General features: G+C 45.7%; 1 protein-coding gene across 1 annotated transcript; it reads right to left on the bottom strand.

Annotated features, from left to right (window-relative positions):
- Positions 1–1,077: 1,077 nt before the first annotated feature.
- On the bottom strand, positions 1,078–11,348 carry LOC136789454 (uncharacterized). Its single transcript, XM_066989514.1, has 2 exons — positions 11,179–11,348; positions 1,078–1,300 (listed from the first exon to the last, which is right to left on the bottom strand). Exons 1-2 carry the CDS (start codon positions 11,346–11,348, stop codon positions 1,078–1,080), a joined length of 393 nt encoding a protein of 130 aa, XP_066845615.1.
- Positions 11,349–12,250: the final 902 nt, after the last annotated feature.

Consider the following 12,250-nt stretch of genomic DNA (forward strand, 5'->3'; position numbering starts at 1 on the left):
CTTCATCTTCTCCTCTTCTTTGTATTCCCTTCTCTTCCTTCTCCTCTTCTTCTTCTTTCTGTTCCTCTTCCTTAACACCTTCTTCTTCTTCCTTCTTTTCTTATTCTTCTTCCCTTCTCCTCTTCCTTCTCCTCTTCTTCTACTTCCATTCTGCTCTTCCTTCCCGTCTTCTTCATTCTCTTCTTCTTCTTTCTCCCCTTCTCCTCTTCCTTCTCTTGTTCTTATACTTCCTTCTCCTCTTTCTTAACCTCTTCTTATAATTCCTTCTCCTCTTCTTCCTCCCCTTCTCCTCTTCCTTCTCTTCTTCACCTTCCTTCTCCTCTTCTTCGTATTTCCTTCTCTTCCTTCTCCTCTTCTTCCCCTTCTTCTCTTCTTATTCTTCCTTCTCCTCTTCTTCTTCCCATTCTCCTCTTCATTCCCTTCACCTTCTTCTTCCTTCTCTTCTTCTTCTTGCTTCTCCTCTTCTTCTTCCCTTTTTCATCTTCCTTCTCTGCTTCTTCTTCTTTTCCTTCTCCTCTTCCTTAAACTCTTCTTCTTCCTTCTCCTCTTCTTCTACTTCCCCTTCTTCTTCTTCCTTACTCTCTTCTTCCTCTTCTCCTCTTCCATCTCTTCTTCTTCTTTCTTCTCCTCTTCCTTAACCTCTTTTTCTTCTTTTCTCCGCTTCTTCTACCTCCCCTTCTTTTTCTTCCTTCCTCTCTTCTTCTTCCCCTTCTCCTCTTCCTTCTCCTCTTCTTCTTCTTCCTTCTCCTCTTCTTCTTCCCCTTCTCCTCTTCCTTTTTCCCTTCTCCTCTTCGTTCTCCTCTTCTTCCTTCTGCTCTTCTTCTACTTCCCTCCTGTTCTTCTACTTCCCCTTCTCCTCTTCCTTACCCTCTTCTTCTTCCTTCTCCTCTTCTTCTTCCCCTTATCCTCTTCCTTCTCTTCTTCATCTTCCTTCTCCTCTTCTTCTTATTCCCTTCTCTTCCTTCTCCTCTTCTTCTTCTTTCTGTTCTTCTTCCTTATCATCTACTTCTTCTTCCTTCTCCTCTTCTTCATTCTCCTCTTCTGCTTCCTCCCTTTCTCTTCTTCCTTCTCGTCTTCTTATACTTCCTTCTGCTCTTCCTTAACGTCTTCTTCTTCTTCCTTTTCCTCTTCTTCTACTTCCCAGTCTCCTCTTCTGGTGCCAACACAGAAATTTTGGTTTTTTTGACCATGGGGCGCTTTACTCGGCACCCGGCCTGATGTCCGCAGACCGGTCTCTATTTCTAAGGGGAAAACGGATCCTAGTCCCGGAGCTAGCAGGGCTCGTTGAGAGGGCTTTAAACTAGGAAAGAAGGGGGATGGGGCTGAAAGAAGGCCTGTTGGAGCTGTGCCGGGGGGAACAATGGCAAAGCCGGGGAAAAAGGCAATGGCCCAAATGAAGTGCATCTACACTAATGCACGCAGCATGGGCAACAAACAAGAGGAGCTGGAAGCCATCTTGCAGCAGGAAGTCTATGACTTGGTTGCCATCACGGAAACATGGTGGGACCACTCTCATGACTGGAGTGCTGCAATGTCTGGCTATAGGGTCTTCAGAAGGGACAGGCAGCACAGAAGGGGTGGTGGTGTGGCTCTCTATATTAGAGAGTGTTTAGATGTTGAGGAACTTGAGGCTGGGAATGATAAGGTTGAGTCCCTGTGGGTTAGGATCAGAGGGAAGGCCAACAAGGCAAGCATCCTGGTGGGGGGTCTGTTATAGACCACTGAACCAGGATGAGGAGACGGATGAGGAGTTCTACAGGCAGCTGGCAGAAGTTGCGAAATCGTCAGCGCTTGTTCTCATGGGGGACTTCAACTTCCCAGACATATCCTGGAAGCACAACACAGCCCAGAGAAAGTAGTCTAGGAGGTTTCTGGAGAGCGTGGAAGATAGCTTCCTGACGCAGCTGGTTAGAGAGCCTACCAGGGGAGGTGCCCCGCTAGACCTTCTGTTCACAAACAGTGACGGACTGGTGGGAGATGTGGTGTTCGAGAGCTGTCTTGGGCAGAGTGACCACGAAATGGTTCAGGTCTCTAGTCTTGGCGAAGTCAGGAAGGGGACCAGTAAAACCGCTGTCTTGGACTTCCGGAGGGCTGACTTTGAGCTGTTCAGGACACTGGTTGGCAGAGTCCCTTGGGAGGAGGTTCTGAAGGGCAAAGGAGTCCAGGAAGGCTGGGCACTCCTTAAGAAGGAAATCTTAATGGCTCAGGAGCGGTCTGTCCCCACGTGCCCAAAGACGAGCCGACGCGGAACTAGACCGGCCTGGCTGAGCAGAGAGTTGTGGCTCGAGCTTAGGAGAAAAAGGAGGGTTTATAATCTTTGGAAAAGAGGGCGGGCTACTCAGGAGGACTATAAGAATGTTGCGAGGCTGTGCAGGGACAAAATTAGAAAGGCCAAAGCTCATCTGGAGCTCAATCTGGCTACTGCCGTTAAAGATAACAAAAAACGTTTTTACAAATACATCACCACAAAAAGAAGGACTAAGGAGAATCTCCATCCTTTACTGGATGTGGGGGGAAACTTAGTTACTAAGGATGAGGAAAAGGCTGAGGTGCTCAATGCTTTCTTTGCCTCAGTCTTTAGCGGCAAGACCGGTTGTTCTCTGGATACCTGGTACCCTGAGCTGGTGGAAGGGGATGGGGAGCAGGATGTGGCCCTCACTATCCACAAGGAAATTGTTGGTGACCTGCTACGGCACTTGGATGTGCGCAAGTCGATGGGGCCGGATGGGATCCACCCGAGGGTACTGAGCGAACTGGCGGAGGAGCTGGCCAAGCCGCTTTCCATCATTTATCAGCACTCCTGGCTATCAGGGGAGGTCCCAGTCGACTGGCGGATAGCAAATGTGACGCCCATCTACAAGAAGGGCCGGAGGGTAGACCTGGGGAACTATAGGCCTGTTAGCTTGACCTCAGTCCCAGGGAAGCTCATGGAGCAGATTATCTTGAGTGTCATCACGCGGCACTTGCAGGGCAACCAGGCGATCAGGCCCAGTCAGCATGGGTTTATGAAAGGCAGGTCCTGCTTGACGAACCTGATCTCCTTCTATGACCAAGTGACGCGCTTGGTGGATGAGGGGAAGGCTGTGGATGTGCTTTACCTTGACTTCAGTAAGGCTTTTGACACCGTTTCCCACAACATTCTCCTCAAGAAACTGGCTGCTCGTGGCTTGGACTGGCGTACGCTTCGTTGGGTTAAAAACTGGATGGATGGCCGGGCCCAAAGAGTTGTGGTGAATGGAGCCAAATCCAGTTGGAGGCCGGTAACTAGTGGAGTCCCCCAGGGCTCAGTACGGGGGCCAGTCCTCTTCAATATCTTTATCGATGACCTGGATGAGGAGATCGAGTGCACCCTCAGTAAGTTTGCAGATGACACCAAGTTAGGTGCATGTGTCGATCTGCTCGAGGGAAGGAAGGCTCTGCAGGAGGATCTGGATAGGCTGGACCGATGGGCTGAGGTCAGCTGTATGAAGTTCAACAAGGCCAAGTGCCGGGTCCTGCACCTGGGGCGTAACAACCCCAAGCAGCGCTACAGGCTGGGAGATGAGTGGTTGGAAAGCTGCCTGGCAAAGATGGATCTGGGAGTACTGGTTGATAGTCGGCTGAATATGAGCCAGCAGTGTGCTCAGGTGGCCAAGAAGGCCAACAGCATCCTGGCTTGCATAAGAAGCAGTGTGGCCAGCAGGTCTAGGGAGGTGATTGTGCCCCTGTACTCAGCTCTGGTGAGGCCGCACCTCGAGTACTGTGTTCATTTTTGGGCCCCTCGCTACAGGAAGGACATGGACGTGCTCGAGAGAGTCCGGAGAAGGGCAACGAAGCTGGTGAGAGGTCTGGAGAACAAGTCTTACGAGGAGCGGCTGAGGGAGCTGGGAATGTTCAGCCTGGAGAAGAGGAGGCTCAGGGGAGACCTCATCGCTCTCTATAGGTACCTTAAAGGAGGCTGTAGAGAGGTAGGGGTTGGTCTATTCTCCCACGCGCCTGGTGACAGGACGAGGGGGAATGGGCTAAAGTTGCGCCAGGGGAAGTTTAGGTTGGATATTAGGAAGAACTTCTTTACTGAAAGGGTTGTTAGGCATTGGAATGGGCTGCCCAGGGAGGTGGTTGAGTCGCCATACCTGGAGGTCTTTAAAAGACGTTTAGATGTAGCCCTTAGTGATATGGTTAAGTGTAGGACTTGTTAGTGTTAGGACAGAGGTTGGACTAGATGATCTTGGAGGTCTCTTCCAACCTAGACGATTCTGTGATTCTGTGATTCTGTCATTCCTTCTCTTCTTATTCTTCCTTCTCCTCTTCCTTAACCTCTTCTCCTTCTTCCTTCTCCTCTTCTTTTTCCCCTTCGCCTCTTCCTTCTCCTCCTCTTCTTCTTATTTCTCTTTTTTTTTCCTTCTCCTCTTCCATAACCTCCTCTTCTTCCTTCTCCTCTTCTTCTACTTCCCCTTCTCCTCTTCCTTATCCTCTTCTTCTTCCTTCTCCTTTTCTTCTTCCCCATATCCTCTTCCTTCTCTTCTTCCTCTTCCTTCTACTCTTCTTCTTATTCCGTTCCCTTCCATCTCCTCTTCTTCTTTCCGTACCTCTTCCTTAACATCTTCTTCTTCCTTCTTTTCTTATTCTTCTTCCCTTCTCCTCTTCCTTCTCTTCTTGTTCTTCCCTTCTGCTCTTCCTTCTCCTCTTCTTATTCTTCCTTCTCCTCTTCTTCTTCCCCTTCTCCTCTTCCTTTTTCCCTTCTCCTCTTCGTTCACCTCTTCTTCCTTCTCCTCTTCTTCTACTTCCCAGTCTCCTCTTACTTCTTCTTCTTCCTTCTCCTCTTCCTTAACCTTTTCTTCTTCCTTCCCCTCTTCTTCCCCTTCTCCTCTTCCTTCTCCATTTCTTCTTCTTCCTTCTCTTCTTCTTCTTCCTTCAACGATTCTTCTTCACTTTTTCCTCTTCCTTCTCTGCTCCTTCTACTTTTCCTTCTCCTCATCCTTAACCTCCTCTTCTTCTTCCTTCTCGTCTTCTTCTACTTCCCCGTGTCGTCTTCCTTCTCCATTTCTTCTTCTTCCTTCTAATCTTCTTCCTCCCCTTCTCCTCTTCCTTCTCTTCTTCATCTTCCTTCTCCTCTTCTTCGTATTCCCTTCTCTTCCTTCCCCTGTTAGTCTTCCCCTTCTCCTCTTCCTTCTCCTCTTCCTATTCCCTTCTCCTCTTCCTTCTCCTCTTCTTCTTCTTCCTTCTCCTCTTCCTTAACCTCTTCTTCTTCTTCCTTCTCCTCTTCTTCTTCCCCTTCTCCTCTTCCTTCTCCTGTTAGTCTTCCCCTTCTCCTCTTCCTATTCCCTTCTCCTCTTCCTTCTCCTCTTCTTCTTCTTCCTTCTCCTCTTCCTTCTCCTCTTCTTCTTCTTCCTTCTCCTCTTCTTCTTCCCCTTCTCCTCTTCCTTCTCCTCTTCTTCTTCTTCCTTCTCCTCTTCTTCTTCCTCTTCTCTTCTTCCATCTCCTCTTCTTCTTCTTCCTTCTCCTCTTCTTCTTCCCCTTCTCCTCTTCCTTCTCCTGTTAGTCTTCCCCTTCTCCTCTTCCTTCTCCTCTTCCTATTCCCTTCTCCTCTTCCTTCTCCTCTTCTTCTTCTTCCTTCTCCTCTTCCTTAACCTCTTCTTCTTCTTCCTTCTCCTCTTCTTCTTCCCCTTCTCCTCTTCCTTAACCTCTTCTTCTTCTTCCTTCTCCTCTTCTTCTTCCCCTTCTCCTCTTCCTTAACCTCTTCTTCTTCTTCCTTCTCCTCTTCTTCTTCCCCTTCTCCTCTTCCTTCTCCTCTTCTTCTTCTTCTTTCTCCTCTTCTACTTCCCCTTCTCCTCTTCCTACTCCTCTTATTTTTCTTCCTTCTCCTCTTATTATACTTCCCCTTCTTCTTCTTCCTTCCTCTCTTCTTCTTCCCCTTCTCCTCTTCCTTCTCCTCTTCTTATTCTCTTTTCTCCTCTTCCTTAACCTCTTCTTCTTTCTCTTCTTCTTCTACTTCCCCTTTCTCCTCTTACTATTCCTTCCTCTCCTTAACCGCTTCCTTCTCCTCTACTTATTCTCCTCTTCCTTAAAATCTACTTCTTCTTCCTTCTCTTCTTCTTCGCCTTCTCCTCTTCCTTCTCCTCTTCTGCTTCTTCCTTCTCCACTTCTTCCTTCTCCTCTTCCTCTATTTCCCCTTCTCCTCTTCCTTACCCTCTTCTTCTTCTTCCTTCTCCTCTTCTTCTTCCCCTTATCCTCTTCCTTCTCTTCTTCATCTTCCTTCTCCTCTTCTTCTTATTCCCTTCTCTTCCTTCTCGTCTTCTTCTTCTTTCTGTTCCTCTTCCTTATCATCTCCTTCTTCTTCCTTCTCCACTACTTCTTCCCCTTCTCCTCTTCCTTCCCCTCTTCTACTTCTTCCTTCCCTTCTTCTTCTTCCTCCTCTTCTTCTTCCTCTTCTCCTCTTCGTCCTCCTCTTATTATTTTCTTCTCCTCTTCCTTAACCTTTTCTTCTTCTTTCTCGTCTTCTTCTACTTCCCCTTCACGTCTTCCTACTCCTCTTTTTTCTTCCTTCTCCTCTTATTCTACTTCCTCTTCTTCTTCTTCCTTCCTCTCTTCTTCTTCCCCGTCTCCTCTTTCTTCTCCCCTTCTTCTTCATCCTTCCTCTCTTCTTCTTTCCCTTCTCCTCTTCCTTCTCCTCTTCTTCTTCTTCTTCATTCCCTTCTTCTTCTTCTTCCTCTTCTTCTTTCCCTTATCGTCTTCCTTCTCCTTTTCTTAAGCTTTGTCCTCCTCTTCCTTAATCTCTTCTTCTTCCTTCTCCTCTTCTTCTATTTCCCCTTCTCCTCTTCCTTACCCTCTTCTTCTTCTTCCTTCTCCTCTTCTTCTTCCCCTTATCCTCTCCCTTCTCTTCTTCATCTTCCTTCTCCTCTTCTTCTTATTCCCTTCTCTTCCTTCTCGTCTTCTTCTTCTTTCTGTTCCTCTTCCTTACCATCTACTTCTTCTTCCTTCTCCACTACTTCTTCCCCTTCTCCTCTTCCTTCCCCTCTTCTACTTCTTCTCTTCTTCATCTTCCTTCTCCTCTTCTTCGTATTCCCTTCTCTTCATTCTCCTCTTCCTTAACCTATTCTTCTTCTTCTTTCTCCTCTTCTTCTACTTCCCCTTCTCCTCTTCCTACTCCTCTTCTTTTTCTTCCTTCTCCTACTATTCTACTTCCCCTTCTTCTTCTTCCTTCCTTCTCTTCTTCTTCCCTTCTCCTCTTCCTTCTCCTCTTCATCTTCCTTCTCCTCTTCTTCTTCCCTTCTCCTCTTCCTTCTCCTCATCTTCTTCTTCTTCCCTCTTCTCTTCCTTCTCCTCTTCTTCTTCCCCTTCTCCTCTTCCTTTTTCCCTTTTGCTCTTCCTTCTCCGCTTCTTCTTTTCCTTCTCCTCTTCCTTAACCTCCTCTTCTTCTTCCTTCTCCTCGTCTTCCTCCCCTTCTCCTCTTCCTTCTCTCCTTCATCTTCCTTCTCCCCTTCTTCGTATTCCTTTCTCTTCCTTCTCCTCTTCTTCTTCTTACTTCTCCTCTTCCTTCTCCTCTTCTTCTTCTTCCTTAACCTCTTCTTCTTCTTCCGTCTCCTCTTCTGGCTCCCCTTCTCCTCTTCATTCTCCTCTTCTTCTTCTTTCTCCTCTTCCTTAACTTCTTCTTCTTCTTCCTTCCTCTCTTCTTCTTCCTTCTCCTCTTCCTTCCACTCTTCTTCTTCCTTCTCCTCTTCTTCTACTTCCCCTTCTTCTTCCTTCCTCTCTTCTTCTTCCCCTTCTCTTCTTCCTTCTCCTCTTCTTCTTCCTTCTCTTCTTCTTCCTCCTCTTCTTCTTCCTCTTCTCCTCTTCCTCCTTCTTCTTCTTATTTACTTCTCCTCTTCCTTAACCTCTTCTTCTTCTTTCTCCTCTTCTTCGACTTCCCCTTTCTCCTCTTCCTACTCCTTTTCTTCTTCCTTCTCCTCTTCTTCTGCTTCCCCTTTTCCTCTTCCATCTCCTCTTTATCTTCCATCTCCTCTTAATCTTCCATCTCCTCTTCTTCTTCCTCCCCTTCTCCTCTTCCTTCTCCTCTTCTTATTCTTCCTTCTCCTCTTCCTTAAACTTTTCTTCTTCTTCCTTTTCCTCTTCTTCTTACGCTCCTCCTCTTCCTTACCCACTTCTTCATCTTCATTCTCCTCTTCTTCTTCCCCTTATCCTCTTCCTTCTCTTCTTCATCTTCCTTCTACTCTTCTATTTATTCCCTACTCTTCATTCTCCACTTCTTCTTCCTTCCCTTCTCCTCTTCTTATATTTCCTTCTCCTCTTCCTTAACCGCTTCTTCTTCTTCCTTCTCCTCTTCTTCTTCCCCTTCTCCTCTTACTTCTCATCTTCTTATTCTTTCTTCTCCTCTTCCTTAACCTCTTCTTCTTCTTTCTCCTCTTCTTCTACTTCCCCTTTCTCCTCTTACTATTCCTTTTCTTCTTCTTCAGTCTCCTCTTGTTCTTATCCTTCTCCTCTTCTTCTGCTTCCCTATTCCTCTTCCATCTCCTCTTCATCTTCCATCTCCCCTTCTTCTTCTTCTTCCCTTCTCCTCTTCCTTCTCCTCTTCTTCTTCTTCCTTCTCCTCTTCCTTAACCTCTTCTTCTTCTTCCTTCCCATCTTCTTCTTCCTTCTCCTCTTCCTTAAACTCTTCTTCTTCCTTCTCCTCTTCTTCTACTTCCCCTTCCTCTTCTTCCTTCCTCTCCTCTTCTTCCCCTTCTCCTCTTCAATCACCTCTTCTTCTTCTTCTTTCCCTTCTTCTTCTTCCTCCAATTCTTATCACACTTCTCCTCTTCCTTCTCCTCTACTTATTCTTTTTTTCTCCTCTTTCTTAACCTCTACTTCTTCTTCCTTCTCCTCTTCTTCTCCCCTTCTCCTCTTCCTTCTACTCTTCTTTTTCTTCCTTCCCTTCTTCTTCTTCCTAGTCTTCTTATTACCCTTCTCCTCTTCCTTAACCTATTCTTCTTCTTCTCTCCTCTTCTTCTACTTCCCCTTCTCCTCTTCCTACTCCTCTTCTTTTTCTTCCTTCTCCTCCTATTCTACTTCCCCTTCTTTTTCTTCCTTCCTCTCTTCTTCTTCCCTTTCTCCTCTTCCTTCTCGTCTTGTTCACTCTCCACTTCTTCTTCCTCCTCCTCCTCTTCTTCTTCTTCCCCTTATTCTCTTCCTTGTCCTCTTCTTCTTTTCTCCTCTTCCTTAAACTCTTATTCTTCTTCCTTCCCCTCTTCTTCTTCCTTCTTCTCTTCCTTAAATTCTTCTTCTTCCTTCTCCTCTTCTCTACTTCCCCTTCTTCTTCTTCCTTCCTCTATTCTTCTTCCCCTTCTCCTCTTCCTTCTCCTCCTCTTCTTCATTCCCTTCTTCTTCTTCTTCCTCTTCTTCTTTCCCTTATCCTCTTATTTCTCTTCTTCTTATTCTTTCTTCTCCTCTTACTTCTCCTATTCTTCTTCTTCCTTCTCCTTTTCTTCATCCCCTTTCTCCTCTTCCTACTCCTTTTCTTCTTCTTCCTTCCTCTCTTATTCTTCTACCTATTCTCCTCTTCCTTCTCTTCTTCTCCTTCTTTCTCTTCTTCTTCTTCCTTCTCTTCTTCTTCTTCCTTCTTCTCTTCCTTAACCTCTTCTTCTTCTTCCGTCTCCTCTTCTCGTTCCCCTTCTCCTCTTCATTCTCCTCTTCTTCTTCTTTCTCCTCTTCCTTAACCTCTTCTTCTTCTTCCTTCCCATCTTCTTCTTCCTTCTCCTCTTCCTTAAACTCTTGTTCTTCCTTCTCCTCTTCTTCTACTTCCCCTTCTTCTTCCTTCCTCTCTTCTTCTTCCCCTTCTATTCTTCCTTGTCCTCTTCTTCTTCCTCTTCTCCTCTTCCTCCTCCTCTTCTTATTTACTTCTCCTCTTCCTTAACCTCTTCTTCTTCTTTCTCCTCTTCTTCTACTTCCCCTTTCTCCTCTTCCTACTCCTTTTCTTCTTCTTCCTTCTCCTCTTCTTCTGCTTCCCCTTTTCCTCTTCCATCTCCTCTTCATCTTCCATCTCCTCTTAATCTTCCATCTCCTCTTCTTCTTCCTCCCCTTCTTCTCTTCCTTCTCCTCTTCATATTCTTCCTTCTCCTCTTCCTTAAACTTTTCTTCTTCTTCCTTCTCCTCTTCTTCTTCCCCTTATCCTCTTCCTTCTCTTCTTCATCTTCCTTCTACTCTTCTACTTATTCCCTACTCTTCCTTCTCTTCATCTTCCTCTTCTTGTTGCTCTTCCTTATCATCTACTTCTTCTTCCTTCTCCTCTTCTTCTTCCCCTTCTCCTCTTCCTTCTCCTCTTCTTCTTCTTCCTTCTTCTCTTCCTTGGCATCTTCTTCTTCCTTCTTTTCTTATTCTTCTTCCCTTCTCCCCTTCCTTCTCCTCCTCTTCTTCTTCCCTTCTGCTCTTCCTTCTCCTCTTCTTCATTCTCCACTTCTTCTTCCTTCCCTTCTCCTCTTCTTATATTTCCTTCTCCTCTTCCTTAACCGCTTCTTCTTCCCCTTCTCCTCTTCTTCTTCCCCTTCTCCTCTTACTTCTCATCTTCTTATTCTTTCTTCTCCTCTTCCTTAACCTCTTCTTCTTCTTTCTCCTCTTCTTCTACTCCCCTTTCTCCTCTTACTATTCCTTTTCTTCTTCTTCAGTCTCCTCTTGTTCTTATCCTTCTCCTCTTCTTCTGCTTCCCCTTTTCCTCTTCCATCTCCTCTTCATCTTCCATCTCCTCTTCTTCTTCTTCTTCCCTTCTCCTCTTCCTTCTCCTCCTCTTATTCTTCCTTCTCCTCGTCCTTAACCTCCACTTCTTCTTCCTTCTCCTCTTCTCTACTTCCCCTTCTTCTTCTTCCTTCCTCTCTTCTTCTTCCAATTCTCCTCTTCCTTCTCCTCTTCTTCTTCTTCTCCTCTTCCTTAACCTCTTCTTCTTCTTCCTTCCCCTCTTCTTCCCCTTCTCCTCTTCCTTCTCTTCTTCTTCATTCCCTTCTTCTTCTTCTTCCTCTTCTTCTTTCCCTTATCGTCTTATTTCTCTTCTTCTTATTTTCTTCTCCTCTTCCTACTCCTATTCTTCTTCTTCCTTCTCCTCTACTTCATCCCCTTTCTCCTCTTCCTACTCCTTTTCTTCTTCTTCATTCTCTTCTTCTTCTTACCCTTCTCCTCTTCCTTCTCCTCTTCTTCATTATCTTCTTCTTCTTCCTTCCTCTCTTATTCTTCTACCTATTCTCCTCTTCCTTCTCTTCTTCTCCTTCTTTCTCTTCTTCTTCTTCCTTCTCTTCTTCTTCTTCGTTCTCCTCTTCATATATTTCCCCTTCTCCTCTTCCTACTCCTCTTTTTCTTCTTTCTTCTCCTCTCCTTCTTCCGCTTCTCCTCTTCCTTCTCCTCTTCATCTTCCTTCTCCTCTTCTTCTTCACATCTCCTCTTCATTCTCCTCTTTTCTTCCCTTCTCATCTTCCTTCTCCTCTTCTCCTTCTCCTCTTCTACTTCCTCCCCTTCTCCTCTTCCTTCTCCTCTTCTTATTCTTCCTTCTCCTCTTCTTCTTCTTCCCCTTCTCCTCTTTCTTCTCCTCTTCTTCTTCTCTTCCTTAATCACTTCTTCTTCCTTAAACTCTTCTTCTTCCTTATCCTCTTCCTTAAACTCTTCTTCTTCCTTTTCTTCTTCTTCTTTTTTCACCTCTTCTTCATCGTCCTTCTCCTCTTCTTCTTCCCTTCTCTACTTCCTTCTCCTTTTCTTCTTCTTTCCTTCTCTCTCTTTTCTCCTCTTCTTCCTTCTCCTCTTCTTCTTCCTCCCTTTCTCCTGTTCCTTCTCTTCTTCTTCTTCTTCCTTTTCCTCTTCCTTAACCTCTTCTTATTCTTTCTCCTCTTCTTCTACTTCCCATTCTCCTCTTCCTACTGCTTTTCTCTTCTTCATTCTCCTCTTCTTCTACTTCCCCTTCTTCTTCTTCCTTCCCCTCTTCTTCTTCCTCTCATGTTCTCCTTTTCCTTTTCCTCATCTTCTTCTTCCTTCTCCTCTTCATTCTCCTCTTCTTCTTCTTCTTCCTTCTTCTCTTCTTCTTTTTCTTCTTTTCCTCTTCCTTGTCTTCTCCTTCCTTCTCCTCTTCTTTTTCGTTGTCCTCTTCATATATTTCCCCTTCTCCTCTTCCTACTCCTTTTCTTCTTCTTCCTTCTCATCTTTTCTTACCCTTCTGCTCCTCCTTCTCCTCTTCTTCCTTCTGTTCTTCTTCTTCCTTCTTCTCTTCTTCTCCTTCCTATTCTCCTCTTCCTTCTCTTCTCCTTCCTTCTCCTCTTCTTCT

The sequence above is a fragment of the Anser cygnoides genome, unplaced genomic scaffold, assembly GCF_040182565.1.
Source record: "Anser cygnoides isolate HZ-2024a breed goose unplaced genomic scaffold, Taihu_goose_T2T_genome scaffold_46_1, whole genome shotgun sequence".
In the NCBI taxonomy this organism is placed as follows: Eukaryota; Metazoa; Chordata; class Aves; order Anseriformes; family Anatidae; genus Anser; species Anser cygnoides.